Here is a 27730-nt window from a genome sequence, read left to right on the forward strand (position 1 = left end):
GGTCGGAGCCAGGATCTTTGCAGAACTTTGCGCTCCATATGGGCGCACCGTCGCCACGAGATCTTAGCGTGGGCGCATCAGACGAACCCGCCACGGACGCATGTGTCCTCTTTGATGCGGATGCCACGCCAAGACTAGGACGCGGGTACGACGTGCAAGCTGTGCATTGTCTATCAGTGATAGTGCCCCAGGTGACGGTGCGCCCACTCCGCCCATCTCGCCATCCTGCTCGGCGCGCACGTTCTCAGGGTGGCTCTGCCGCAGTAGATGTGTGCCCGGCCGAAGCCACTAGTACACTGGTAGTCCGTTCCCAGACCCCGGTCAGCAGTCAGGCATCCGATGAAATGACTTATGGTGACGTTTGTACTGATGGGTCAATGTACTCGTCTGTCAAGATCACGGGCAGTGTCAGGACGGTCCGTGAGCTTCCTCACCCGCCTGTGCCCGTCTCGCCCCACGGAGCTTTGCCTGAATGTCTATCCGCTACCTCGGTCCCGGTCTGTCAAATCGAACGCGGTTCAGTAGCCCGTGGTAGCGGCGTGGCACTCAGTCACCGTACCACATTGACGGCATCTGTTCCTTCTGCTGCCCCTTCAATGCGTTCCTCGTCATCAACAACGCAATCCCGCATGCTGTCCACCTCAGATCCGTCTTGTGCTTCTGGAGTACTTTCTGCTGAGTCAGTGAGTACCTCGGTGCCGGCAGCGGGTTCTAGTGGAGAGCCCGCGTCTGTCGATGCCCCTGACCCAAGTACGCCTCCTGAAACGTCTGCGCACAACACGCTGTCCTCACCGCATCGCACCGATGGAGCCGATCACGTTCTTAGCGGCGACCGCACGCTGGCGCAGGAGCATCACCAGCACGCACGCGCGGCGGGTTCCCACCAAATCCGTGGTGTCCCCATCTTTCGCGGAAGGCCCCCGCGCGTGCTTGCGCGCGCCATGGCAAGCCCCACGAGGTCAGTCGGGACGGGCTCAGGTTCTCCCGCTATCAGCGGGAGGAAGGCAAGGCCGACGAGTGTGCACGCGTACTCTGCTGCTGCGCTCGCTCGCCCGTTGATGGGGATGCAGAGGGCTGGGTCGGACCCTGGTGAGCATGCAGGTACAGCTACTGGTGGGAGTGCGGTTGCAGAGCGCGTGGCGGCGCTGGAAGAGCGGACGAAGACCGCATAAGGAGGTGTGCACGTTTGAAGAGACGTGCTACGCTGGGCCGCCGCATTGACTAGTTTCATCCATTCCGTTCGTTGCTAGCTAGTTGCGTGGTCGATCTTGATCGGCGAACATATGTGTATTCCCTACCCATGGATCTTTCGCAATTTTCTGAGACTGCCGCGCAGCTGCTATAGCAATTGAGTAAATTATATGAGGCCTGTATAAGCACCGGCGAGCCGAGCGCCATGCTTGCCTACGTTCGGCTGTTCAAGGCACTCATGCACCAACAAAGGCACACTACGCTAGTTAAAGTTGCCGACGGACGACAGACTTCCCAGACAAACCAAAGTCGCTGACCTTTTCTAGTCACTTCGATGCCTAATTTATTCCGGATGATTGTGTGGAAGCCGACCATCTTGACGAAAATTAAAACTGGCGAGCGCGGAAGTATCTTGAAAAGCGGAGGGATCTCTGAGTTTGGATGTACCTTGCCGACGTTCCGTGTGGAAGCAGATCGAAACGTACTCAAAATGGCTCGGTTATTCATCGAGTGACGATCACGCAGCCTCGCGCTTGCTGTGCACCCTTCTGAGATAGGTATAGCATGGTTTATATATCATCACTGAGCCACTGACCGGAACACTCTAGGAAATGGAAGACCCAAAGTTTGGAAATTGAGGCCTTTGCAAGTGCACATGGGCCGTTGTCCCTCCGTGCAGCTGATGCAATCGTTGCATATAGAGTTTGACTTGGTAGTTCCTGTGGTAAATCCGAGGCGCCCGGTTCCTACTCACATGGACACATTGCGATTGTCATACCTTTCTCTATATAGTAAAGTATGAGTGGTCTTGTGGCAACATCAGGGCAATCCATCCATGCCACCATGGCAAACTTTACTCGCTATATTGTTCGCCTGAGATTATCTTCGCTGAAACGCGAGCTGTTTAGGCTTACGTTATGTGGGATTCCGTGTCGTGAATTAGCGGTGCTACAATTCCGATGATATATTGACAGTTGCATGTCAGTCGCCATGACAGAATGACGGTATGCACTTGCGTTGCGCTTCTGATCATCCATACCATGTCTCATCACTCAATGGCCACACCTCCATTTATATGAATGACTTGGCCACTGTACGCGATCAACTGTCAGCGACTTTTCTTAATGAGTAGAAGTGGCTCGTGTGACACATACCTGATGTCACTCGAATCTACTGATGCGAGGTACACGAACGCTGTTGCGATCTCAACGGGCTGACCTGCACGACCCATGGGGACCGTCATTCCGAAATTTTCAATTGATTGCTTTGACATCGTAGCCGGGCTGTATGCGCATGTTAGTACTGCGCGCTTCTACGCAATTGGCGTGCAAGCGCTCATATCAATGGCGTCCAGATCGGACCGGGTGCAACCGCATTGCAGCGAATGCCTTTCTCTCCAACAATCTGGTTGCTGAGCGCGCGCATAAAGCCGATGATAGCGCCCTTTGTTGCAGTGTAGTCGATGAGCTCGGGGTGACCCACGGCCATGTTGATGGATGCGTTAAAGTTGATCGTCGCGCCTGGAGGGATGTGCGGGATGGCAGCTTTGCAGATGTAGAAGAAGGAGTGGATGTTGGTGTCAAACGTATTATGCCACTGCTCGGTGGGGAGCGTGGGCAGATAGGTGTTGGCGTTCTGTGTTCCATGATTGAGCACACTGCAGGTGAGGTCAGTATATGCGGGTTAAACAATGTCAAAGTGCAGGGAGTGCACTCACAGGGCATCGAGCTTGCCGTGGAAGGATATATGCTTTTCGATGAGCAGGATACACTGCTCCTCTTTGCGAAGGTCGAACTCGAGCATCTGGACTTTGCGTTTTCCGTTGGTCTCCTTTTTGATCTCCTCCTCCGCTACCTTGGCCTCATCCTTTTCCTTCGAGGTGTAGGTAAGCGTGAGGTCTGCGCCTTCCAGGGCTAGGCAAATCTCAGCGTCGGTCGCTCACGAGCCGCATAACTTTGCAGACCCACCGAACAAAATCGCGGTGCTCAGACCAATACCGCTGTCTCCACCCGTAATAATGGCGCTCTTGCCTTCGAGCTTCCCAGAAGCCTTGTAAAGCTTTCCATCTGCAGTGACATTGTTGAGCGGCTGAGGATCGAGCTTTTTCTGGAGACCTGGAGCATCGGGCTGCTCCTGGAGGGGAGGTTTATAGCCCTTTTGGAACTGCTCGATGTACTTCATGTGCATTGTGAGTGGAGATCGAGGGAGGGGAGTACTCTGGCGAAGGGAACGACTTACGAGGATTTATAGGCGTTGGCGAGCGACGCATATTGTCGCACTTGAGGCGGTCACAGATGCCGGCGGCATGGTCGAGGAATGGGAAATGGTAAAGGCGCCGCTTTGTGACGCCACCGCCGATTCGCGTGCAGATTGCTCGTTGCCGTTGAATCTGCCTCTCTATCTGCTCAGATTCCCTCAATCTCGCTGCGTACTTAGATTCTGCGCAGAAAGGATCCGCACTGACTCACCACTGCGCCGGTGGCCCCGCGACTGATCCGATCAGTAACTGGCAGGTGCCTTCCTGCAGCCTGTCCTCCGCGAGTCAGTCTCCTGTGCTTAAGCAACACTACACTTGAACTTCTACACTTGAACTTGTCTATGTCTATCAAGAGCCTTCCTCCCGTCCCTCCAGAGCTCAAGTCCATTTCTCCCTATCTGCAACGCGCCGAAGAGCTCGCATCGCAAGATGCCGTTGTTGCTTACTGGTGTACGTCGCTTCTTCTTCTTCCTTCTATCTCTCATCGGAAGTATTCCAGGTGCATGCTACGCAGCCCAGCTCGGCATTGCAGCCAAAGCCAAAGAGCCCGCCTCCCGCAAATTCCTCTTCGACCTCCTGGACATCCTCGAGAAAATGAAAGCACAGATGAGCTCGAACGACGCGATCGAGGACGAAGCAGCTGCCAGTGCTTACGTCGAAAACTTTGCGTTGAAATTGTTCACCATGGCAGACAATGAGGACAGACGTGGGGAGGCGACTCGGTGAGTTTGCCCGTTCGGTTATCCCGCTCGACTCAACGTTCATAAAGTCCTTTTCCCTTTCCTCTCATCTGCTCATATTCACTTACAACTGGTGTGAAATGAATTGCAATGATCACCAGCAAAACAGCCAAGAAATTCCTCGTTGCAGCCAACTTCTTCGAAGTCCTCCGCACCTTCGACAAGCCCGGCTCCTCCTCCACACCCACCGACAACTCCAACGAAGACAAGATCCGCTACGCCAAATGGAAAGCCGCTGACATCGCCAAAGCCTTCCGCGAAGGACGCAAACCCACACCCGGCCCGGCTGGGTCAAGCGTCAACGCGAGCCCAAGCCCCGAGCCAGGTGCGCTTCAGGTGGAACAGGCGGTTTCTCCGCCACCGGGATCGACCACGACCTCGCCCCCGCCGGCTCTCACGGACATGCCGCCGGGCCCGGGCGCGTGGAGCACAGTGGCGACGGTGGGCACGCCGGGTGTATCTGGCGGTAGGAGGAATCTCGGCGCTCGCGTGAGCGGAGAGTTGGAAGGTAGAGAGCAGGAAGCTTTGGATATGGAGAGGCAGACGATCCCGAGAGAGGTGTCGCCCCCGAAGGAGGTGCGGTTCACGCCGTCCGTTGCGGGCAGGTTTTCGACGCCCGGCGCACCTCCAACTCCCTCGACAGCAGCCACTGTCGCGTCGTCTCCCCCCGCACTCTCGGAGGAACCAAACCCTTACGAGCTCGCTACTGCGCCCACGCTCGACCAGCTCCCGCCAGAGATCGTTCCAGAGTCGATGGTGCCGTTGCCGGTGTCTCCAACCGTAGGAAGCGCAGAGCTTCCGCCCCCACCTCCTCCTTCACAGCCGTCGTTTGCCGCGCCCTTCCCACCGCCGCCCGTCACGGCTCCCTCGTTTGCGCCGTATTCCTCCGGCGCACCGGTCGCGCCCCCTCCGCCCTTCATCGCCCCTCGTCCTCCCGTCCCGCCTCCTTCCATGATCTCCCCTCCCCAACTGTACTACTCGCACCCACCACAAGCACATGTTTCGGAGGTGACACGGACAGAGGCGGTGGAGCTGACTCCGGTGGAGATGGCGCGTGCGCAGAAGCATTGCAAGTTTGCGATCTCGGCGCTGGATTATGAGGATGTGGAGCAGGCGCGGAAGGAGTTGAGGGCGGCGTTGAGGATGTTGGGTGGGTGACCGAGATGAGATTTCCACATCATTGAGTTATCGATGCTGAAATGAAGTCTCTCGTTAAAATTCTGCATGTTCGCTAGCATCTTTGACACATACATTTGATTGCTCTGTCGGTCTCATCAGGAAAGCTCAAATCCGGCTTACGACACTTTTATCCGCTGGCCATCACCAAAAAGACAATAACGGTGTACTTATTGGCTTGTGCAAGCCAAAACCGAGAGAATAAGCCAAAAAGGAGGCTCCGGAGCCACAAGCCCATTCATCAGGAAAACTCAAATCGGCTTTTATCCGCTTGCCATCACCAAAAAAAGACAGTAAGCCCGAAAAAGTCTCAGGACCTCCTTGTTTCGGACTTTTATCCGAGTTGGGAGCTTCTTATCGTGTGCTTATTTGCTTGTACAAGCCAGATTCAGCAAGAACAAGTCAAAAAGGAGGTTCTCGAGCCACAAGCCAATTTGAGTTTTCCTGATGTTTGAGGTTTCCTGATGCTTTTCCTGATGCTGGAACAGATATCAGTGGGCAGACCGTACAAATGTAGAGGGCACAATTGCTAGATACGGTGCAAGTTTTGTGTTAAACGAACGTCGGAATGAGTGTCGTCTGACTACGGGTCCGGGCCACTATTTCATTGTGGCCCCGCGCAGATCGCTATCTCGCCGATCGTTCACACGCCTCTGCTGAGTCAGCATCAGTGCGTGGCAAGGCAGTTGCCCGTTTCACACGCAACCCACTCGAGCGGTAACAAAATTCGCCCTCGTAGCGCAGCCTCGCTTCCCCTCTCCCTCTCCCTCGCTCTTTGCCTCTGGTCCTTAGCACGTCCATGCTCACCCACACGCCGCCATTTTAAAGGACCACCGCTCGTACTCCGTTCTCCGGGATGGCACCGAGACGTCTCTCGTTCTCCGTCAACCCTCTCTGGACGCACTATATCTCGCTCGCATCGTTGGCGTTGGCTGTGCTGCTAGGACTCGTGCGATACTCCCTCGTTGGTATGTGCGTGCCCGTTTGCGCTCTCGGACGCTGTCTCAAGGGATGACCGATGCGCTGCAGACCGTACCGATCCGTTGCATTGCCATGCGTTGCTCACGGAGGGCCAGTGGCTGGACAATAAGTTCAAGAACTGGCAGCCGGAAGGTGAGTTATCCACACTGAATGCATCGCAGAAGAGCGAGGGAGACTAATTGCTCCGCAGGCTGCATGATGTACACCTACATGCCGAAGGATGTCACCGCCTGCATGGCCGCGCGCCGGGTGGTCTTTGTTGGCGACTCCGTAGCACGCCAGCTTTTCTTCCAATTTGCACACGCCGTCGACCCGACCTTGCCCACGGCCCCTCCAGACGATGCGCTCAAGCATTCCGACCACCTCTACACATCGTCCTCCTCTGCCATCCAGCTTTCCTTCATCTGGGACCCATACCTTAACTCCTCTCAAACATTCTCGCTAATCAATCCCTCCTCCACGAGCACAAGCGCAAGCATCAGTGCTCCTGACCCCGATCGACCCGCACTCCTCGTGCTCGGATCCGGCCTATGGTACCTCCGCTACGCAGATGCAGGCTCGGGCGGGCTTCCCGCCTGGGAGGCACGCATGGCAGGCATCCTCGACGCACTCGCGCGCGCACCCTTCCCGCCCGCCGACGAAACGGTCGTACTGCCCGTGGAGGACATCGTACCTTTGAAGCTCTCGCGCGAACGCGCCGCGTCGATGCACTCCTCCGACATCGACGCGATGAACGCGGACCTGCAGCACCGCATCCGTCCGCCGGCGCTGGCGGACCCATATGCGTTCTTCCCTGGGATCGGCGGGCGTGCCCCGCCGAAGCGGATGCTTCCTGTGTCGTTGCCGCTGGTGTTCAATCGGATGCTGGATGGGTCGCAGACGGAGGACGGGCTGCATTTCTCGAATGGCTTGGTGACGGCGCAGGCGAATGTGCTGTTGAATTTGCGGTGTAATGACGTGTTGCCGAAGACGTTCCCGTTGGACAAGACGTGCTGTCGGAGCTATCCGAGGCCATCGCCGTTGCATGCTTTAGTTCTAGGGATAGTCATTCTGTGGGGTCCTATCTGTGTGCTGTTGTCTAGACGTCTTGGTGAGCCATCGCGAGTAAGATATCCTGCAAGCATTCACTCACAGGAGGACAGGCTATCGTTCATCTGGGCAACCTCTCGTTGGTGAACATGACATGCCCGCTGTTGTAGTGAGCGCTGCAGCTGCATTGATATACCTCGCGGATCGCACTGGGTTTTGGTTGAAGGAGCAAAAGCAATTTAGTCCCTGGGTATTCTCATTCTTGAGCATGCTAAGTCTTGCCATCGGCCTACTCACAACGAGGCGGGCGGACAAAGATCTTGGATTCATGAATCGCGAACAGACGGATGAGTGGAAGGGGTGGATGCAGAGTACGTTCATCTCGCGCTGCAGCGCCTTTGAGTTAGGCTGACCTCGTCTGGCCCTCAGTTGCTGTCCTGATTTATCATTATACCGGTGCATCCAAGGTGTCCGGGGTTTACAACGTCATTCGAGTGCTGGTTGCTGCGTATCTTTTCATGACAGGATATGGACATACGACATTCTATGTCAAGAAGGCTGACTTCGGCTTCACACGTATTGCACAGGTACGTTGATTCAGCTTTCTCTAACCACCACGCGGACTCTGAGAATCGATACGCAGGTCATGATCCGACTTAACCTGCTAACTCTGCTACTCGCATATATCATGAACACCGATTACCTCTCCTATTACTTTGCTCCGCTAGTATCCTGGTGGTTCCTCATCATATACGTCACGATGGCGGCAGGCTCGCAGTACAATGACCGTACTGTGTTCCTCGTATGCAAGATCCTGCTCTCGATGGCGCTTGTCACCTGGTTCATGAGTGAACAGTGGATGCTTGAGGCGCTCTTCCAATTCCTCGAGAGAGCATGCGGCATCCGCTGGTCGGCACGCGAGTGGTCATTCCGCGTCAACCTTGACCTCTGGATTGTCTACGCCGGAATGTTCACCGCGCTCGCAGTCATCAAGATCCGCGAGCACCGGCTGACTGACCACCCGCAGTGGCCGCTCGCGGTGAAGGCCTCGATCGCCGTGTCCGCGGTCGTGCTTCTGTGGTTCTTCGCGTTTGAGCTGTACCAGCCGGACAAGTTCGCGTACAACCTGTGGCATCCGTACATCTCCTTCCTTCCCGTGGGCGCGTTCGTGGTCCTTCGAAACGCCAATGCCATCCTGCGTTCAGCGTCGTCGAGGGCGTTCGCGTTCATCGGGACGTGTTCGTTGGAGACGTTCATCATCCAGTACCACTTCTGGCTCGCGGGCGATACCAAGGGCATCCTCCTTGTCGTTCCCGGGACCCGATGGCGTCCCGTGAACCTCATCGTCACCACCTTCATGTTCATCTACGTTTCTTACTGGTTCGCACGAGCGACGGGCGAGATCACCAGCTGGATGTGTGGTTCACAGAAGCCGCCGACGTTGCCTACGATAGTGGAGCCGTCATCGAACACTAGCCGGCGCGGTCATGCTATGACTTCCGCTGAGGAAGGGGAAGTGATTTTCCTTGCTGAACAAGGAAAAGATGCCGAGGAAAATGAGCGACCACAAGAACCCGATACCCCCGCACGGCCGCAACGACGGTGGGTGGACCGGCTCGCAGAGGGATCGTCGAATACCCAGTCCTCGCCAGGCTTTAGAGTATGGTATGGCGAGACGGAATGGAAGCCAGGAGTGAAGACAAAACTTGCCATCGCGGCAGCTGCGATGTGGCTGCTGAACATCATGTGGCCATCGCCGTCGTAGATTGGACGAACAGCTTGTCATATGCACATACTTTACTACATGAACTGTAGAACATTACATAGCCTACATAATCGCACCTGACCTCATTGTACTTACTCTACACACGCGCGTGTTTAGCACATACGTCAGATACCTGATGGAAGGGCAGTTACTTGAACGCGAAGACGGATCTGTACAGACGTACATAAGGATCGTCTGGTTGATGACATCATATGAAGACATGCACATATGTCATAATCGTAGCTGTCTCCGGCAGAAAATGGGAGGCGAAATCACCTCCTTGAGCTTCTAGATCTGTTTATTCACACTCGACTGATCCTGAAAAACAAATCGTTGAGCGTACAGATCACACGAGTGATTGTCAAACAACGTCAGAATTAGCATGGTTAATCGTCATGACCCGTCCTTTAGACGGGTTCAGGACTTGACTCTATGTTATTCATCTCTCGAGACTTGGGTTGACGTAGGAGACGAGGACTCACGGTTTCTACCACCAGGAGGTACGCAACTGAACGACCTATTGAGTATAATGTAAGTATTCTGTGCAGTTGACTGGAGGGACGAAGGCTCAGAAATTTGGGTATATGAACGTGTAATTCATCGGCCCGCAAGCCTCGAAGTAGCGATTCGTTTGATTCTCGTCACTGCGACAGAAAAAAGGTCGACTTAACTCACCTGGAGAAGAGGAACATCTGAGACAGCCATGCTGAAAACACGCACAAGACACGCTGACGCCGAAAAATTCAAGTAGCTAAAAGCGTGGCCCATGATCACGTGCAGAAGGTTAGGGCAGGTGCGGAGCGAGCGTGATACGCGCGCGCTACCGCTCTGGGCACTCAGCTTACTTCCACCTTTCAGCTTGAGGTCTCACAGACGACAATGGCCAACGTAGTTACGCATCCCCATCTTCAGGTCGACTTCCATCGTGGGCGCGTGAATCACTCACCGTCTCCTCTGGGCTTCGGGTTCGGCCTCTCATCCACATCTTCCATGACAGGATGGCCCTCGCATGCCCCACAATCGCCTTGGAATCTTCCGATCAACACACAATATGCACAGACGAGACCGGGGAAGCGACGGCATGAAGCAGATGAGGAGTCAGAGAACAGGCAGGCGAGAGATGAGGAGATGGACAGGAGCCCTACGCCGGAACGCCCGAAGCGCGCTGCACCCAAACGGGCACGCACCACGTCAGCCTTGGCTACGATCAGGAATGATGAGAAGGGCAGGAAGGATGGCAAGACCTCGTCCGACAATGATGAGAGCGATGTTGATGTGGGTGTACTGCTAGGTACGCTTGATGCCACTGTGCTAAGAGCTTTGCGCGTACTGAACTGCAATCGGTCACAGCAAGCCTACCATCGCAGGCACTTCTCCCGTTGCTCATGGCGCTGCTCGCCAAACAGCCTTCCCTCAAGTCCACAGTCCTATCGCTCATACCTCGGCCAACACTTGAGACAGCCACACAGGCATTGACTAATGCGGCCAGCAAACTCCGCGATGCATACCCTTATTCCAATTCGCCCTTCTCTCAGCCTGGCCCTTCAAACTCCTTTGGGCTAAGTGGAGGAAGCTTTGGAAGCAGCCTGTCGAACGCGCCATCTACAGCGACTTTTGGTTTTGGTAGGGCAGCGTTCGGCACCGCTCTTGCTTCTTCCCATGCCTCCGGCGGCATGCGTGACGAATACATTCTTTCCCGGCTGCGGCCACACATCACGGAGTTTGTCACGACATGTTTCTCGTACTTCCCCTACTTCTCGTATGTGGCCCCACGAACGACACTGGGCTCCCCGCCATCCTCAAAATCGCACACTCAATCCCATGCCGCTGCGCTCCAGTCTCAGCACAAGGACCGCTCTCATCCCACAGAAACGTTCCTCTTCCTGTCCACGCTCACAACACACATCTTGCAGCAGCCACCGCTCACTCAATCAGCCCTTATTCCTCTTATTCTTCCTCGCTTGCTGGAAGAGTGGAATGCGTGGGTAGATCGCGTGGATCAGGTCGTTAATCGCGAAGGTGGCATGTTTGGGTCTGAGACGGTTCGCGGTTGGGAGAGGGCCTTGGATGAATATGCTCAGGCAAAGGGCTATGGCCTCGAGGCTCTCAGGCAAGTACGCGATCACTGGGTGGCGAAGGTTGGGTGGCTGGTCGGCAGGCAGGCGATGGAGGAAGTGTAATTGGCCTTTCTTGACATGGAAATCGTGGCACTGTTTCCTTGTGTTGTTGCCGCGTGGTAAGGGGACATTCGATCTTTCTCGACTCACGACACGATGCATCTGCTGTGGTTGGTACTGTTCATGATTCTACATACGTTACGACATCCAGCTCCCACGTTCATTGCTTCATACACACTGCATTTGTTCTCGCTATCGCCTTCAGTGTACGGTCATTGCATACATTCCGGAATGTCACGATATATCGCCCTAATTACTCAGACTTTCCATTGTGCAGCCTGATTGACAGTTGCTACATATACGCGTCCACTCGGGTGAACGCGCGTCAGAACGCGTCGCGTCGCGACGCACGTGACCGGCCACCAGTGAAAAATAAGCGCGTCTGTACCCGCAGGAACCGTTGGCAGTCCTGCGGTCGTCGACGCTGATCCTGGAGCGTTTTCAACCGGCTCCTATCTAGCTGGAGCGTCCATGCATGCTGCATCATGCAACCCGTTCCGCAACCCCTCTTGTCGGCGCATTCACAACCATTCTCGAGGCTGCAGCACGTCGAGCGTGGGTCAGGACAAAGCCTGGCCGTGCATACCCAGGAGGCACTGCACGGGCACAGTCCTCGGTAGTGGAGCCGCGTACTCGTGACGATGACAACCGCCCTGCAGCGGAAGGGAGAAAACAGCGGGTTCCTAGATATTCGTGCGTGTATAGTGTTTGAATGAATGCACTTTTCCAGCTGATGCGTTGAGTATGCAGGAGAAGCTTCCTCAGCCAGCTACCTATTCCGAAAGATACCCCGGAAGGATCTGTAACATATGGTGGTTGCTCATCCCTTCATCCTGAGATGCATTCCCCAACGACTACACCGATTGCTCGGGTGCTGTCCCTTCCCGAAGCTTATTCCGCCTTTCTTGAGGTTGATGATGCACGGTCGTCCGCACTATGTCCGCATGAGCGTACCTGTTGCGTTCAGGACGCACCTGTAAGAGCAAGGTCACCCGGGGCAAAGCGCGCGCTGCTGACGTATATCAGTCCGGAGTGTCTCTCAGATGACGATTTCACTGCCATCGATCCAGGCCTCGATCCCTTCCCGGACGCAACGACCGATCCCCCTTGGCAAGAAGTACTCGCTTCCCTGCCTGAATCGATTTCTGCGTCACTCACCGTACACTACGGGCCATATGAACCTCCCTTGCCGGCTCGGCGCCCCAACCCGCGGTCTGCGACCGGTCTATATCGGAATCTACTGTTCTTCCGAATCTCAAGGCCCACACTCTCACTCGAAACTTTGATTGACTACCACGGAGCTTTCAGAGAGTATCAAACGACTCGTTCATTTAACCTCTTGATCACGCTTGCGTTACGTCTGGTGCGATATGGAACAGCGAGGGCGTTGTTCAGGGACATGCAGGCTCGAGGGACACCGCCAGATTCATTCACCCGTCAGCTCCGAGTGCGTCTGTTGTTGAGGGACGGGACTGGATGGCATACGGCCTGGAGGGAGCAATTCATGCACGCTCAAGATGAAAATCGTGGTATGCCTCTGTCGGTGTGGCTCGAGTTCTTTGCGGTGGAGCATAACTATTCACTGCGACGGTGGCGGCATTCTACCACTCAACCCTCGGAGCGGGAGCTGGCTGTCGTGCCCCCAGTCGAGTTCAAGACGTTGGAGAAGAGACATCAGATTCTCATGCAAAACCTACCTACAATCGCCGACAATCATTGGACCCGGATTCCTTCTCGTGCCATTCGACAAATTGTACGAATCCTGATACTCACGAACCATCGAGAGCACGCTATTACGATAACTTCTTTTCTGTTCCGACTGCTTCCTGAGAAGCTGCCCCCACGATGGAATCAGGCTTGTCTCGACATCGTCCACTTGCACATGCTCCCTGGCCCACGACGCGGCTTGCCACATTACAATTTCGCGAGGAAGCTGTTCTTCAAGCTCATTCGATTACGTCCGGACCTGCAGCCGAGCGCGACCACACTCTTTTTGCTGATGCAGCACCTCAAACGATCCACAAACGGAATAGCTATGGCTCAGCCGCTCGTCTACCATTTCGTGGCCCGATGGGGGCATCGAGTCGTGGACGACAAAGTCCGCCGACTACTTGCTTCTCTCGCTATCAAAGGAGGCGATCTCCGCGTGGCTGATGCCGTAGATCGCTCCCAGAAAGCTGTCGAGGAAGCGCGTCAAAAGCGTGCGGCCGAGCAGAGCCTGAAGAACGAACACCAGCATGACAATCTTTCGGGCAAGCGAGCCTTCTCGGCTGCGCTCGCGTTTTCTCGAAGGGGTGAGGAGGGGTGGCAGTGGCGGCTCTTGCGGAGGCGCTTATGGCAAGCCATGCAGAAACGGCGTTCTCGGGGCCCTGTAGACGTCGCGGATGGCGGCATCGGGTAATCATGCCAGTCTTGTGTCATAAAGCTCATGCACAAGTGGTGCCGCTCGGTATGATAGCTGATCAGACTTCATGTGAGTTTCATTCTCCAGATAATGACGGGCTAATTTTTGATTGCCATGAGATCACAGAGGGATCTTGCTGGACCTCCGCGGCATTGCTTGCAGTAGATGAATACCAATTCCGAATAGACCAGGACTGCGAGATACGATCTTGTAGCCCATTAGCAAGAGTTTGCTTCCTTGAATGATTCTACATGACACCTGTCCCGTGCCATCTGCATCCGTCGGTAACCTCGCGTCGGCTAATCATGAACGTGCATTCTGTCTGCGTGCTCATCGCACAGCTAGCGTCCCGTTAGGCCAATTCCACCCTCATTGAACACGCTCAAGGGTTGTGACGTTGTGTGAATTTGAATTGATGAGACTCTTCATTTCTCGACGAGATTGACGCAATCGAAGAATGCATAAGCTGCGACGGCGATAGCTGGATTAGTACTACAGCTTGCTATTCCGGTGAGCGTTCTGACGTGGAGCAGCCCCATCTACGTTCCTCGCTCACGAATTTGCGCGGGTTATAGTGGATCTGCCACTTGAGGCACCAACAGATACTGAAATTCCCGATTAACGAGCGTCAATAGATCGATATAGAGGCAAACTCTGATACCGTGGATCTATATACTCTCGTGTCGATCTCACTCTGCGCGTTAATGTAAGATCTCGGCTTTCGTGTTGTACGTCTTTTTAAGTCGCCGAAGTGGCCGATGCCCGGCTTAATGGTAGGTAACATTCCCAACTCGGCTTGCAATGCGATTTGCTGCCCTCAAGCCTCCGCACAGCTGGTAGATTATAACCCTCGAAATGTTGGAGGAGACGGAAACACGATCTACACGCTGTCTCCTGACACGTACTCTGGCACATTAGGGTCCGCTTCTCTCCTAAAATCGACGTCACTGCGGTGCTCTTTACGGATCTAGGCATGATAATCCATTCCTGGTTCTCGGTGATTTATTGCTCTCGTAAAATACTGCTGAAGCCAATCTGAACGTCGAGCTCGCCGACACCGCGAAGCCCTATATTGACATACTAGATGTGCACTGCGTCCAAGAGCTGTCTTCGAATTTCACGACGGGAACAACTGATGCCACCAAGCGCACGAAGTGTCTCGACCAACGCAAGGCCTCGATACATAATGCCATCAATCCCTGCCTAATACCGCATACTGCAAGATCCATGGCCTACTTTTCGGGGTAGCGATTGTCTAATCCCTGTCGGAACAACTCAGTCCACTGTGTCGATATTTGGCGATTGGCACGAGAGGGATCCAGTATAAAAATTGAGACAGCCATGTCCAGAGTCCTATACGTGCACCCTCTTCGAGCACAGGGACACTTCGTATTCGCCATGGCGCAGAAATACCCCATCCCTGTCGCTGAGCAGTTCCTGGGCATAGCCTGCAATTGTGTCGGCTGTGGGCCAGGAGGTAGTACGTCCATGCTCGCGTGAGTCATTTCTCCTCTACTTCACGTCGCAAGTTTTAATCCATTGCGTAGCCGAGTTGCGATCGTTGACTACCGGGGCCAGACTGTATATTACACATACGTGCAGCCCACCATGACGGTGTCTGATTATCGCACAGGTACCACGGGAATCGAGCCCAGCAATCTAGAACCCGGTACGCTATTTGCTCAGTCTCTTGGTGCGGTGTTAACGTGAAGTACTGACGTATGCAGCTAATGGCGCTCTGCCTTTCAACGAAGTACAACAACAAGTCGCGAACCTGATACGGACCAAAATTCTCATTGGGCATTCGCTCTGGCAAGATCTATCCGGTACTATTCCTCTACGAATGAACGTTATTTTCTCAAATCGAGCAGACATGCACAGTGCTAGGGATACCTCACCCTGCCGTTGCGACTCGCGACGTTGCCCTCTATCAGCCGTTCCGGAATTCATTGCGTACACCTAACCAGGTGGTCGGTCTGCAGACTCTCATGTGGCACCTCATGCGCAGACGCATCCAAGAGGGCAAGATAGACGCTGTACGTGTGCTCATCCATGCTTCGCGCGTGACCTTCCATCTCCCACCCACGCTTCATTGGACCCGTCAACCCCACCATCCATGCCTTGCCCGGATTAAAATATGCTTACTCCTCTCCGTTCCCCCGAAATCTAGTTGGAGAACGCACGCGCCGCAATCGATCTGTACAGGTCGTCTGCGAATGAGTGGGAGGCTTCCATCTCGAAGGGACAGTGGCCTACAGTTCTTCCGCCAAGTACCTTCTCGCGGTGCTATTTGTGAGGCTATCGTTGCGTTCGTTGCTCAGCCGCACTCAATTAGGGGACATATCTTGCGGGTTCGGACTCTCTACCTGAAATGATGGCGAGGTAGAGAGGCACGGCGAGCGGTCGCTTTATTCTGTATATAGAAGATGCCGCTGGCTGCGTACTTAGCTTAGCGCATTCGTATATAATGCTGCCAATGATCTTGTATCGTGAAGCTGGAGTAACGTACGCAATCCATGACTGTGTCATGCCACAGCTACGGTCGTATCTTTCCCCTGATCATTGGCAAAAAGAACGGGTTTCTTTTTCGGTAAGCATATCACGGTTATGACATACGATATCCTGTTTCCTGCAGCTCCGGTAGAGTTCAACCGCAGAAGCTCAAGGCCAACGATCCGTTGACCTCTCATTGATATCGCTTGCTTGACCGTGCCACCTTCGTGTCTCATCAGGCCAATTCCTGTCCAAGTTTCATGCGCCCGACTAAAGTACGATTGGACCCGGAAAACGTCATTATGTGGCAGCTATAGCGAGATTACACTACCGATTGCAAGCGCCGAGTTGTAACGCATTGCCGTTAGTCTGTACTGGAATGACGGAGCATTCGTGTCCGAGATGAGCGGTAGGGGGCTTGCATGCATATCTGTGACGTGCAGACAAACTCGTAGACGCGCATAATGGAAAGCAAAGCGATCAAGAGAGACGGCCGCCCCGCTGAAAATCGGCTGTGTCACATTGGAAACAGTGTTAAGCGATTTAGGGTCAATGATGGAAAGAACAAACGCGAACCCATCTACATTCCCCTGGATGCTAACAGCAGGCACGAGTGCCCTTTCTTCAATGTATTTCATCGTTTTCGCTCTCGGCCCCTGCGGGTCGCTTAGGTGATTTGACAGCTTCCTAATCTCAATATCATCTCAAAAGCAACGTAAAAAGCGGCTGCAATTAAGCATTAGAAAGATGTGGGATAAAATAGGAGATTCGAACGCATTGATCGCTTGTGCGCATGCAAAAAGACCGTCTCGGCCCACTGACAGGGCGCTGGGAACTGAGTACTGAGTACTGAACGTTTGAACGTTGAACATTTGAATATTGAAAGCAGCCGCGCCACCACGCAGGCCTCAATACCCGTAGCGTGCTAGTCCGGATTTGGCAATCGCACTACGATCATCGACAATGCTCGTGGAGGCTTGCTCGTCGAACATCGCAGCCCTCCACTGAACGAATTTCCGACGACGACCACCTTTCATCTGCAGAAAACACCACCGAGCAGTTGTCCGGCATGCGACCGACGCTGGACAGACCTGTCACTGCGGCGTTGGCAACCCCGCATGACGCTATACTCGCCGAGCTGGTTGGTCCTCCGCAGACTTTATCCACCCAGTCCGAAGAGGAGGAGGCTACATCTCCCACACTGCAAGCCAAATCGGCACAGAGCGTGGATGCTCCCCCAGCACACACGGATCAGACGGCGAGCCCATTCGCATCAAACGCACGCTCAGATACGTCCAGTCCCGTGCCCGCACCCAACACGGTGTACGACCCTTTCTCTGGTGTGCCGATTGGTGCCACTGCCGACACTCGCAGTGACCAAGAGAACGAGTTCCAGGCAAAGAGCGCCAAGTTCGACCACAGGAAAGACGAGCTTTGGTCGCACCTCGCCCGTATCCGCGAGCTCCAGAGCGAGATTGCAGGGATGCACCTCCAGATGGAAGGCATCGGGTCGGTCGAGTCTCGCGGTTCCAAGCGGACGACGGCGGGCGCAGGGCGCATGGCCACCGGCACTATCCGTGCGCCAGAGGAGTGGGAGGATACCGCGGGGGCAGAAGAGCAGCAGAAGACCACGCGCGATGCGGACTTTGCCACCCTTGCAGAGACATTCCAAGGACGCAGGGACGCGATTGATGGTATAATGGGGAAGGTTAGTTGTACCGGAGACGACAGGGGCGGAAATGAATTGACACTGATACTCGTCAACAGCTGGACGACCTGTCCAAAGCGCTCACAACGTTTCATGCATTGCCCACACCATCGATGGAATTTCTGAAATCTCGCACTGGGAATAAGGATCGGCAGGGCACGCCGTTAAGCACACTAGGGCCATCCAAGGACGAAACAGACATTTCACGTCCTGCCCAGCCTCAAATTCCCGTTCCCGAGAGTCCAACGACGACTGATTCGTCATCGCCCATAATGACACCATGACAGCTACTATCTCACCAGTGCCAACTTACGACTGCTCCGAATAAACCATCAAATATGGGCGCATACAGCCAGTGAGTATTCAGGTTGCTCTCGTGGGTGACTCTTTTAGGAGCGGTCCCCCTGCATACCAACGCATTATCGTGCATTTCGACGTTGCGTAAAAATTGAGCAAAATCGTAAATGCGCGAAGCATCCGCCCGCGACATCACTTACATACCATTGGCAGATGGTGGGACATACATATTTAAAAACGGAGGAAGCCGAGTCCAATAGGAAATGTCTATGGTGGGTATACTCCAAGCTACGCTATGTCCCAAAGACAACATAGAGATATTGTATCAGACTAATGAGGACATCCTAATTCAATGTGGTTCATGTTGAACTTGAGGAGTATGTCAATCCTACGATATATGTGTTAATAAGCCGCATTCCTCCGCGTCGAGGCGAAAAGAACGTACCAGTGCTGCAGAAACAACAAAATCATTAATTACAATGATAAATTAGCAATGATTAGGCACACATACCCTTGACAGTGATCGTTCGAGGATGTTGGAATACACGAGAGATAGCGACACCATTCGCAGGCTAGCACACGGGAATCAATAACAATCAGCACAACGGTGATCCAGCCTGCACCCACATGAATACGGATCCGCGGTATAGAAGTTGCGAATGAGGACAACGAATAACACGATCGCAAGAACCACAGCACTCAGCCTCAGACCGATTACGATCGCTCTGTGCCGTGAGGAAGGGCTGATGATGGGATATAGTGCCATGGCAGTGAGCAGGCCCATCAGCAGGCCTCCGAGATGAGCTGCAAAATATGTCGGCTGAGCACGTTATACTAGCAGCAAGAATGCCAACCAAAGTTATCAACATCTACGATGATGTGAGATTGTTTTATGAGCTGCGGACTTGGAAAGACGAATGGACAGTGACCTACAAGGAATGTATCCAAGCGCAATACCGAGGATCAGCTCAACAAACATCCATCCTAGCTGAGATTGCGTAGCGGTCAGCAGCGCTCATCAAGTGAGATACAGTGCTGAGACAGGGACAGCATCCACCTTACGCCCAGGTCGGTACTGATATCTCCAATGCGCAAACAGATCTACCCATGCAACCTGTATAACCGACACTAAGCGAATGACGCCACAGAAGTTACAACATACCCGTCAGACTCACCGCAGTTGTTCCGAATATCGCTCCACTAGCACCCACAGAGGGTACGCCGACGAGAGCGAAGTTACCTCCCAGAACGTTCCTGGAAGCCATTCGCAATGACACCTCACAGCGGAAAACTATAGACATACCCGAATATTCCTGAGGCGATATAGAGGATAAAGAAGCAGACGGAACCCATCTCGCGCTCAACCTGCATGTGAATCACATTCGCATTCACTCATGCCGCGTAAACGAGAGACAGTTTACCTGAGCAGAGACAGTCATTTGTGCTAGCATATTGAGCAGGTAGTGGATGATACCGGCGTGCAGGAACACAGGTGTGATGAACCTGACCTGCTGTCGGCCAAATGATGTATACAATGAGGCGAAGCAAGCGACCTACCTGAACCACTGGTTGGGAGCTTTGTCGTGGAACCCACCAAAATTGCAGATGGTCTCGAGATCGCAGGCAGATGTCACTGGGTTTGCCGTGTCATTGAGGCCTGTCCCTGGCGTCAGTGCACGCGATAGATCGTTGAAGGTGATGCGACATCTTACAAGCAAATTCTGTCGTTATAGGGATGGCCGACACGTTCTTCATGCATGCAGGGAAACGTGCACCAAGCGTGATCAAGGCGCTTTCTGAGGGACCAAGCATGGGGTTGACGGTTGGCTGCAAATTTCATCAATATATGCGGGATGTATACGCAGATGTTACATGCCTTGAAGGAAATAGGGGTTCCTTGATATTTATCGTTGGTCACCAACTCGTAGATCAGAACACAGAGCATGGTGAGAGTTAAGGCCCACACTGCTGAAATAAGCCCGTGAAACCCAGGGTCGTCGCATGGAGCTCACCCATGTACGGTTTCTGCTGGATACCGCGGCCAGCCTTTTTGTCACTTATCCGCTGCTCGATGGGGTAGAGACCAAAGTATCGCTGGAAGTAATTCGGGCGTTCTTGCGGTGGTGGCGGGGCAGCGGAAGGCTCAGCATACTCTGACAAGAGTTTGGTCGGTCGTTCGAGCAATCCGACTGGATCTTGTTGGACTTACCCATATTCTGATAGTAGGACTTTCCATAGGGCTCGCCACATGGTTGAACGTATGGCGCATCTTTTGGCACGTCTGCTATTTGATCCTGCCTGGATTCCCCCAACTTGTCCGTCGAGTACCCTGCAGGATCATAACTGTAGTCGGTGTCCGGGTAGGCAGACTGGTACGCTGGCGCATACACGGAGTCAGATGATTCGTTACGCCTCTGAGTGTCCTCGTCGTCCGCAAGGAGCTTTGTCGTAGACATGCTGTAGCTGTGGTTCAGACCGCGCTTCGCCAAGGTAGAACCCCCGAGCGTCTCCTCGTCGTCAATGGTGATTGAGTCTTCTCGCTCGTTATGTGTGGCCATGGTCGTCGCACTCTCCAGAGATGTTGGTACGTGTCGTTCGTGAAAGAATGGAGAGATTCGTGAAAGAATGGAGAGACCGAAGGAACGGTTTAAGGCGTGTATCGCGCCAGAGAATTGACCTTGGCACAGCGGTAAAGGCTGTCCAGATGGCCGCGCAGCAACCGCCCAGCGTAACGACTATGGCAGTGCGAACCGCAGTGCGAACCAGCAGGCAGCAGCGCGACCCAACCGTGCCAGTGCCGCGGAGATTGGATTCCGCGTGCCACTGCTCCGCCCAGCGGAACCATCTTATGTACCCTCCATCTCGGACATCGACCGGCGACCGCTCCATTGTATGAATTATTGAAATGTATATGGGTATGGATAAATATACAAAATGCATTGAGATAGCACATTACGAGCCGACCCACAGCAACACAGCTAGACATCCTAATACAACGACCCTCGACAACATTCACAGTCCCATACGTACCTCATTCCTCCTCTAACGGCGTCGCGATCTCCTCGATCGCGCTGTTCGCCTTTCCTCTGTTGCGCCCGGAGCGACTGCGCGTAAGAGGTGTAAAGCGCGTTTCCACCACTACTTCACCATCCTCAGGCAACATATCGTCCGTGGTGTATGGTGGTGGTTGCTCCCAGTCCTCTTCTTCGTCCATCTCCACAGGTCTCGTCCATCGCACTGAGGCTCTCGATCCGTCAATGGATTGGAGCATGCTGATGCCGACCTCGCGCAGCTTCTTGGCCTTCAGATGCCAGCCCAGAGCGCCGCGCGATCCAAAACTTGCCTTACTAGCCGTTGAGTCTTGACTGAGGCGCGGGTTGGCAAGAGTTTCCTGCTCTGACGTCGATCGACTCGCTGGGAGCGCGCCGAGCATCATCGGGTCAGACGGGAGCAGTAGCGGCAGCATGTACCTAGAGTCCAGAAGCTCGCCCAGAGGTTCAGGAGCCTTGGCAGGCTCCCAGAGTGACTTCTCCCATGTACGGTCGAACAGAGCATCGATGTTACGCTGAATCGCGGACATCTCCTGAGAGTGTGTTGATGATGCACTTGAACTGCTTGGTCGAGCGGAATCCTCGTGTAATGAAGGAGACAGGCTGACAGCGTCATCACGATCGCGTTCACGCTCCCCAATCTGCGTGCCCATGTTTGTTAGTCTGTTGGACCGGGCAGATGATAAGACTAAACGTACCTCCTTGCGAAGTGCTTCCACCCCGAGCTTGACCCGATGTCTTTCCCAGTCCTTTTGCATTTGCGCAAGGTACTGGTTGCACTCCTCTGTCATGCGCGGTTCGTTGACTTCGTATCGATAGTCTCGTACGGCGCGACGCATCTATGCTTGAGTCAGTGCTCCAGTGGCAAGGCACCGTAGATGATACACATACCTGGAGCGGGTTCAGATTTCGTAGGGTCTGAATGGTTGCGATGAGGTTAGGGAATTCGGTTATAGATGAAAGACTCTGCCAATGCGTCAGTGATGATCACGAAGAGCAAGATGCCTAATAATGCGTACCTGCAACCACGTCAGAAGGTCCTTGACGGGAGCAAAATGTGACCCTATACCCCGCGGAAGCTGCATCTCGCCGATCCATTCCTCCAAGACACTGAGATTCATGCTGATCTGGACGGCTCTCGACCTAGGAGTTTAAATTAGTGCTTCTGTTCATGCGATGACTAGCATCGACGACATACCGGCAGATGTACTTTTTGCGCGTCAGCACACGATTGAAAGTCTCGCCTGAGGCAGCGTCACTAATTCAGCGCTGAACATGAGCATGCAGCATCCTTACATGCTGTCCAATACATGACTTGCGACCACAGCTGAACGACCAGCGCAGGATTAATGCCGGAGAGTGCCAGAAGGGTATGCAGGGCAGTGATGAACGCGGTGATGTCTTTCGGCGAGGGTGGTGGCGGGGTCGGAGGAGTCGTATCCGTGAATAGCGAGTGCAGGGGTGTGGCAGCGGCGGACGGGGCACGGGCTCGGGTGAGTGTCTGGCGTATCGACGCGAAGCCGCGCTGGTTTGTGGGTGACGCGGAGTTTGGAGGTCCAGGAGAAGACGGTCTGCTGGGAGATCTCGGCGCCGCAGGTGCGCTGTTACGCACGGAGGTGCCGTTAGCCGCCGCTTTTTTCTTGCCACCAGCAAACGAGCGCAGGAAAGACCACTCTGATTCGAACTGAATGGATTCGAACTCGGTCGAGAGCGGTGTGTAATCCAATAGCGCCGCATCTAGCAGTTGATCGATCTTTCGTTCAGCCAGTCGGATGATGAACACTGGATACTAGTTAAATACTGCGAACGCTTCAGCGGAGGGAGGAACCTCACCAAAGACTGAATTGAGGATCTCTTCGATTAACGTGAAGGATCCCAGTATCTCGCATGCCTGGTTAAGATCCTTGTCGCATCGCATTAGATGTAACCAAACAGTGGTGTTATAGAGCCAGAAAATAAGTGCAGTTGCGTCTTCCGAGCAATTCTGCAGGTATGTTTCACCAAGATGTACAAAGCTGAGGGAGCGTTGTGGCTTACAAAAAACGTCTCTTCAATCGCGTCTGTTGCTCCAATGATCAGGTCGTCAAGCCAATTGTGATCGCAATTGAGACAGGCAAATCGTGCTAGCATGTAAAGTGCATTAGCCGGCTCTGTATTGCGCAGTGATGGCTTGAAGTCTGTGATGAGTGACTGGAAGATGTCCGGCAGCGCTAGCGGAGAGAAGACCAGCATGGAGGTATAATCCATTGGAGGAGTCTGTAGGTGGTCTTAGCAGTCTACACTAAATTGAATGGAAGCCACGCACGAAAGGGGTATCACTGAAACTGTCGTCTTCATCTTCCTCCTCGAATAAGTCGGTGAAGGGGCCCAAGCCTTGATCACCCCACCACCTTCGACTAATGCCCAAGATTTTCTCCACGTCGTCCTGCAAGCTCTTTCGCTTGTCTATAAGGCGTGTGCGCTGTTCTGACAAACGACGTTGCTCCTCCATTCTACCTCCTTTCCACCCTTCGCCGCGCATCGCTTCCTCCAAGAAGAGAGCAACATGCTCTCGTCCAGGAATTGTAGAATGTGCGGTAACGATATCCAAGGGTGTCAGTTTCCGCATGGTAATCGAAAACGGTGATGCGCCGTGTGTAAGAAGGTGAGACACCAGAGTTGGGGGAGACAGAAGTGCGGCATAATGGAGTGGACTCCAACCAGCTGTGTAGATCCGTCAATAGCGACCAGAGTTGGAAATCTGGCGGAACACCGACCTTTGTCCGCAGTGTTGACATCACAACCTTCAGAGATCAGCAGCCTGATGCACTCCTCCCGCTCAATGTCCCGCTCGACCTCAAACCCAAATCCAAGAATTATGGTGCTAATGAGTCCGAGACCGTCCTCATCCTGCTTCCCGAGGTCCACGTACGGGCCCGCATTGGGATCGGTGAGCAAATGTGAGAGCAGCTGCAGGTCGCCAAACTGGCAGGCGCGTGTCAAGCAGTGTGAAACGAGGTCTGTCCTCTGCTGCGGAGAGAGGCCAACGGAAGGCGAGAGGAGGTGAGATACTTGCGGTGGTGTCGGGTATAATGGCTGTAGGTCAGGTTCAACGGTCAGGTCCTCTGAAGTCACAGAGGCAGAAGCCATCTTCGCTAGAGGCTATAGCAACGCCTTCTAGAGTGATATTCTGATGACCAAAGCAATGTATGAGCGATCATGAGACCTGAATTTCGGTCCTCGCGTCTGTACACTCACATGGACGCGTAGAAACGGGCATGCAGATGAGGCACCTAGATCGTTACGGGATCGTGAACCCTGTGGTGAGCCAAATAAAGACCGTAAATCGTCTTGTAGGCCGAGATAGCCAACGGGGATGATGGGAAAGGAGGACAAGTCAGTGCATCGGTCGTGGCAGAGACCGTAGCAGAGATCTGACCGGTCCACCATGGGCGCCAACGCGTGGTAGCCGCTTCCCCTGCGATCACTACTGCTCAATTTGGTCTCCGTCTGTCCCTCTTTGCTTGCTCACGTTCGCCTCTGCATATTCTATCCCTTCGTCTAGACACCTGTGCCATGCCCGATACGGAATCAATTCCTTCTAAACGACGACAGCTCTCTCCTGCTGACAAGATATCAGAGGAAGATGATGCTGTTGTTCGCGCGGACGACGACAACGTCTCAATGAAAGATTCTAATTCACCAGCGTCATCCGCGAGCGAAGCGGACGACTCGCCAGATACAGAGGACGAGATCGCAGAAGTGCGGCGGCCAAAGTCAAAGAAGACGTTAAAGCGCAAGAGGCGAGCCACGGATGCGACGCATTTCGGTGCAACTCTCCAGTCTCTACTGAATACAGATGCGCCATCTATCTTGCCTCTGTCACTCAAGCCATCGATTGCGAGAAAACGGAACAATGAGAAACTCGAAAAGAAGGGGAAGAAGGTGCTACAAGTAGAGAGGAAGGAGAAGGAAGAGAAGGGCCGGATTAGGGACGTAATTGGCGGGTGGGGAGGGGAAAGCGAGCGAGCTCTCAGAAAGGTAGCCCAACGAGGAGGTAGGTCGCAAACATCTTGTACCTCAAACATGTTTGCAAACCGGTGCCATGCAGTGGTGAAATTATTCAACGCTATTCAACAATCACAAGCTGCATCAAATGCTGTTGCCGGAGAAGCAAAAGCGCACAGAGGTTCCGGCAAGCCAACATTACCTGCGCCAACTATCGGCAAGCCTATAGCAAAGAAGGGGAAACGGAAAGACAACCTTATCGGCAGAGGGAAAGAGGGTACGTGATTCCGTCGTTCAGTCTGTGATGCGCAACTCATGTAGAAAATGAAGCAAATCTCGGTCAAGATGATTTCCTCGACATAATCCGGTCTGGAGGCACAGTATCCAAAGCATAGCCCGGACTTCTGTTCAAGCCTGCTCCTCCGCCCATAGGGCTCGCTCAATCAGTGAGATGCTTATGCTCAGCCGTCGCAGAATCAGAGTGCCCTTATTTCGCGAGCAGTACATCTATCATTGACTTAGCAATTGCGTGGTTGAGCGTACTGCCTTCAACGGCTGATGACGGTTGCATCGTGCTACGTCGAATAGAACCTCACGTAACCCGTAATCCCACGTTGACTCAGACTTGAAACGCTCTTGCGTTTTTGCGTACAAAGTCCCGTAAAGAGGCAATCGAGCTAACATGTCGGTTCGGGCGCGTGATGAATCATGAAACTCTCCGGGCCAGGCCCGGAATAATCTGATCGAGGATGCCCGACAGCGTGGTGCTTGCCCTAAATTCAACGCCTTCCATAAAATCTTCCCACCATCTTTCTGGGCTTCTCCATGGTCCGTCTCATCTGCAGCTTCTGTGGCACGAGACTCTTCGCTAACCACGCTTAAAGCCCCTTCAGAAAATCTTGCAGGAAGAGTGGGAACGTCGGCTGCACGATGTGCAGGTTTCCAAGAAGTGAGTCGCCCTTCCTTCACCTCGTGCTGTCCACGGCGGAAGACACAAGATGAATGTATAAATTGGGAATCTCTCTGAACCCAGATGAGCTAAATCTTTATCGCATGTATTACCTGATGCTTCCTGTCTCCCTTGCTTTCGCGACTCGCGAACGAGAATACATGGCTGACGTGTTGCACTCCAACAGTGACCTGAATCGCCTTGTGATGGACTACCTCGTCATAGAGGGCTATAAAACCGCAGCGGAGGAGTTCAGCCGCGAGACCGGCATGGAGTCTCCTGTCGATTTCGAAAGCATCGAGAGTAGGATGAATATTCGTGAGGCATTGCAGCGCGGGGATGTGGGTGACGCCATCACACGCGTCAATGACCTTAATCCGGAGGTGAGTATTGGTTGAAAGATTGCGTTGTCTGTTTCCCCCAAAGGATTAAATACTTCATGCACCACACATAGACCCTTTCGGGTCAATGCTGATACATGATATCCAAAACTTCAGTCTTCAATATGATTCTCTTTCACAGATTCATTTTTCGATATACATATGTGCTAACGGCATGCTCCATGTAGATTTTGGACACCAATCCTGCGTTGTACTTTCACCTCCAACAGCAACGGCTCATCGAGTACATTCGCCAAGGCAATGTTGCGGAGGCACTGCGGTTCGCTCAGGAAGAGTTAGCCCCGAGGGGCGAGGAAAGTCCGGAGTTTTTGTCTGAACTCGAGCGGACGATGGCGCTTCTGGCGTTCGAATCCTCACCCATGGCCCCGCCAGCCGTGACTGAACTCCTATCACCGGCACAGCGCATGAAGACAGCCGGCGAGGTGAATGCGGCCATCTTGGAGAGTCTAAGCCAAGGCAAGGAGGCGAAGCTGGTCGGCTTATTGCGACTTCTGCATTGGGGCGAGAATCTACTGGGCGAGCGGGCAGAGTTCCCAAAGGTACGGCATTAGACATGTGGATCGGAAAACTCGAATTTGACATGGTCCTTTCAGCTCGACCTCAATGCAGGAACGTTTTCATATCCAGCGAAGTAGAGTTGACACGGGACCAAGGGTGCACGGAGCTTGTAAGATCTTGATCTGCGTTTCCGGGACTTTGATATTACTGGTGTACCTATTGTTTTTATATGCGAATCGGATTCGCTGCGAAGTTCCGCCCTTCGCATCATTGAAGATTTGGAACGGACTAATATCCCTCAGCGCTCCGACGCCCACTTCTAAGGCGAGTATTGACTTTGCTGACCGGGTGAATGCGCGACTACGTTGTATGGTACGGCCCTCTGCGGTCGGTGCCGCAGCACTATCCCTGACTCGTCTAGAGGACCTAATCATGCGTAGCTACAGGTGAGCGCTCGCGGATCGAGAGACATCCGGAGATTGCGAGGTTGCTGCGTGGGCGAGGCCTGGTCATGGGCTCAAGAAGCCAGCAGCCTTGAGGCGTGAATGGGCGGGTTCGAGATAGAATGATGATAAGAGGGCGCATCTCGGAGCGTCATGCTGCGACTGAGGAGAGAATTATGGTGAA

General features: G+C 53.7%; 11 protein-coding genes across 11 annotated transcripts; 8 read left to right on the forward strand and 3 right to left on the reverse strand.

The window, feature by feature from the left end:
- Positions 1 to 2239: 2239 nt before the first annotated feature.
- On the reverse strand, positions 2240 to 3378 carry LAESUDRAFT_737181 (NAD(P)-binding protein; the record flags this gene model as incomplete). The annotated part of the gene is made up of 5 exons (XM_040910769.1): positions 2240 to 2282; positions 2346 to 2493; positions 2553 to 2848; positions 2909 to 3104; positions 3159 to 3378. The coding sequence occupies 5 exons, from the start codon at positions 3376 to 3378 to the stop codon at positions 2240 to 2242; spliced, it is 903 nt and encodes a 300-aa protein (XP_040763585.1).
- Positions 3379 to 3581: 203 nt separating this feature from the next.
- On the forward strand, positions 3582 to 5502 carry LAESUDRAFT_726418 (DUF605-domain-containing protein). The gene is made up of 3 exons (XM_040909030.1): positions 3582 to 3898; positions 3948 to 4170; positions 4290 to 5502. The coding sequence occupies exons 1-3, from the start codon at positions 3790 to 3792 to the stop codon at positions 5344 to 5346; spliced, it is 1389 nt and encodes a 462-aa protein (XP_040763586.1). The 5' UTR covers positions 3582 to 3789; the 3' UTR covers positions 5347 to 5502.
- A 459-nt stretch (positions 5503 to 5961) lies between these two features.
- LAESUDRAFT_726421 (Cas1p-domain-containing protein) lies at positions 5962 to 9406 on the forward strand. The gene is made up of 6 exons (XM_040909031.1): positions 5962 to 6332; positions 6394 to 6477; positions 6536 to 7435; positions 7488 to 7745; positions 7804 to 7961; positions 8018 to 9406. Exons 1-6 carry the CDS (start codon positions 6221 to 6223, stop codon positions 9137 to 9139), a joined length of 2634 nt encoding a protein of 877 aa, XP_040763587.1. The 5' UTR covers positions 5962 to 6220; the 3' UTR covers positions 9140 to 9406.
- Positions 9407 to 9977: 571 nt separating this feature from the next.
- On the forward strand, positions 9978 to 11596 carry LAESUDRAFT_701194 (uncharacterized protein). The gene is made up of 2 exons (XM_040906442.1): positions 9978 to 10430; positions 10490 to 11596. The coding sequence occupies exons 1-2, from the start codon at positions 10019 to 10021 to the stop codon at positions 11317 to 11319; spliced, it is 1242 nt and encodes a 413-aa protein (XP_040763588.1). The 5' UTR covers positions 9978 to 10018; the 3' UTR covers positions 11320 to 11596.
- A 195-nt stretch (positions 11597 to 11791) lies between these two features.
- Positions 11792 to 13717, forward strand: LAESUDRAFT_759755 (uncharacterized protein; the record flags this gene model as incomplete). The annotated part of the gene is made up of 2 exons (XM_040912633.1): positions 11792 to 12009; positions 12067 to 13717. 2 exons carry the CDS (start codon positions 11792 to 11794, stop codon positions 13715 to 13717), a joined length of 1869 nt encoding a protein of 622 aa, XP_040763589.1.
- Positions 13718 to 14968: 1251 nt separating this feature from the next.
- On the forward strand, positions 14969 to 16016 carry LAESUDRAFT_680349 (ribonuclease H-like protein; the record flags this gene model as incomplete). Its single annotated transcript, XM_040905729.1, has 5 exons — positions 14969 to 15216; positions 15268 to 15389; positions 15448 to 15546; positions 15602 to 15756; positions 15891 to 16016. The coding sequence occupies exons 1-5, from the start codon at positions 15062 to 15064 to the stop codon at positions 16014 to 16016; spliced, it is 657 nt and encodes a 218-aa protein (XP_040763590.1). The 5' UTR covers positions 14969 to 15061.
- A 1148-nt stretch (positions 16017 to 17164) lies between these two features.
- LAESUDRAFT_701199 (uncharacterized protein) lies at positions 17165 to 18557 on the forward strand. The gene is made up of 3 exons (XM_040906443.1): positions 17165 to 17921; positions 17981 to 18276; positions 18432 to 18557. Exons 1-2 carry the CDS (start codon positions 17283 to 17285, stop codon positions 18203 to 18205), a joined length of 864 nt encoding a protein of 287 aa, XP_040763591.1. The 5' UTR covers positions 17165 to 17282; the 3' UTR covers positions 18206 to 18276; positions 18432 to 18557.
- On the reverse strand, positions 18373 to 20972 carry LAESUDRAFT_726425 (rhomboid-domain-containing protein). The gene is made up of 15 exons (XM_040909032.1): positions 20428 to 20972; positions 20231 to 20371; positions 20095 to 20183; positions 19931 to 20045; positions 19776 to 19875; positions 19640 to 19721; positions 19522 to 19583; positions 19394 to 19472; positions 19276 to 19332; positions 19152 to 19206; positions 19073 to 19087; positions 18846 to 19022; positions 18730 to 18790; positions 18664 to 18668; positions 18373 to 18606 (listed from the first exon to the last, which is right to left on the reverse strand). The coding sequence occupies exons 1-15, from the start codon at positions 20774 to 20776 to the stop codon at positions 18578 to 18580; spliced, it is 1416 nt and encodes a 471-aa protein (XP_040763592.1). The 5' UTR covers positions 20777 to 20972; the 3' UTR covers positions 18373 to 18577.
- A 124-nt stretch (positions 20973 to 21096) lies between these two features.
- LAESUDRAFT_750281 (uncharacterized protein) lies at positions 21097 to 24687 on the reverse strand. Its single transcript, XM_040911600.1, has 11 exons — positions 24506 to 24687; positions 24025 to 24437; positions 23574 to 23971; positions 23306 to 23524; positions 23102 to 23252; positions 22565 to 23050; positions 22467 to 22512; positions 22288 to 22411; positions 22160 to 22234; positions 21967 to 22107; positions 21097 to 21909 (listed from the first exon to the last, which is right to left on the reverse strand). Exons 2-11 carry the CDS (start codon positions 24395 to 24397, stop codon positions 21250 to 21252), a joined length of 2673 nt encoding a protein of 890 aa, XP_040763593.1. The 5' UTR covers positions 24398 to 24437; positions 24506 to 24687; the 3' UTR covers positions 21097 to 21249.
- A 244-nt stretch (positions 24688 to 24931) lies between these two features.
- On the forward strand, positions 24932 to 25650 carry LAESUDRAFT_654705 (uncharacterized protein; the record flags this gene model as incomplete). Its single annotated transcript, XM_040904500.1, has 3 exons — positions 24932 to 25304; positions 25359 to 25532; positions 25586 to 25650. The coding sequence occupies 3 exons, from the start codon at positions 24932 to 24934 to the stop codon at positions 25648 to 25650; spliced, it is 612 nt and encodes a 203-aa protein (XP_040763594.1).
- Positions 25651 to 26136: 486 nt separating this feature from the next.
- LAESUDRAFT_654649 (lish motif-containing protein) lies at positions 26137 to 27156 on the forward strand (the record flags this gene model as incomplete). The annotated part of the gene is made up of 3 exons (XM_040904496.1): positions 26137 to 26204; positions 26392 to 26587; positions 26773 to 27156. Coding segments are annotated over 3 exons (648 nt in total), but the record flags the coding sequence as incomplete, so codon positions are not given.
- Positions 27157 to 27730: the final 574 nt, after the last annotated feature.

This window comes from Laetiporus sulphureus, assembly GCF_001632365.1.
Source record: "Laetiporus sulphureus 93-53 unplaced genomic scaffold LAESUscaffold_23, whole genome shotgun sequence".
Classification (NCBI taxonomy): domain Eukaryota; kingdom Fungi; phylum Basidiomycota; class Agaricomycetes; order Polyporales; family Laetiporaceae; genus Laetiporus; species Laetiporus sulphureus.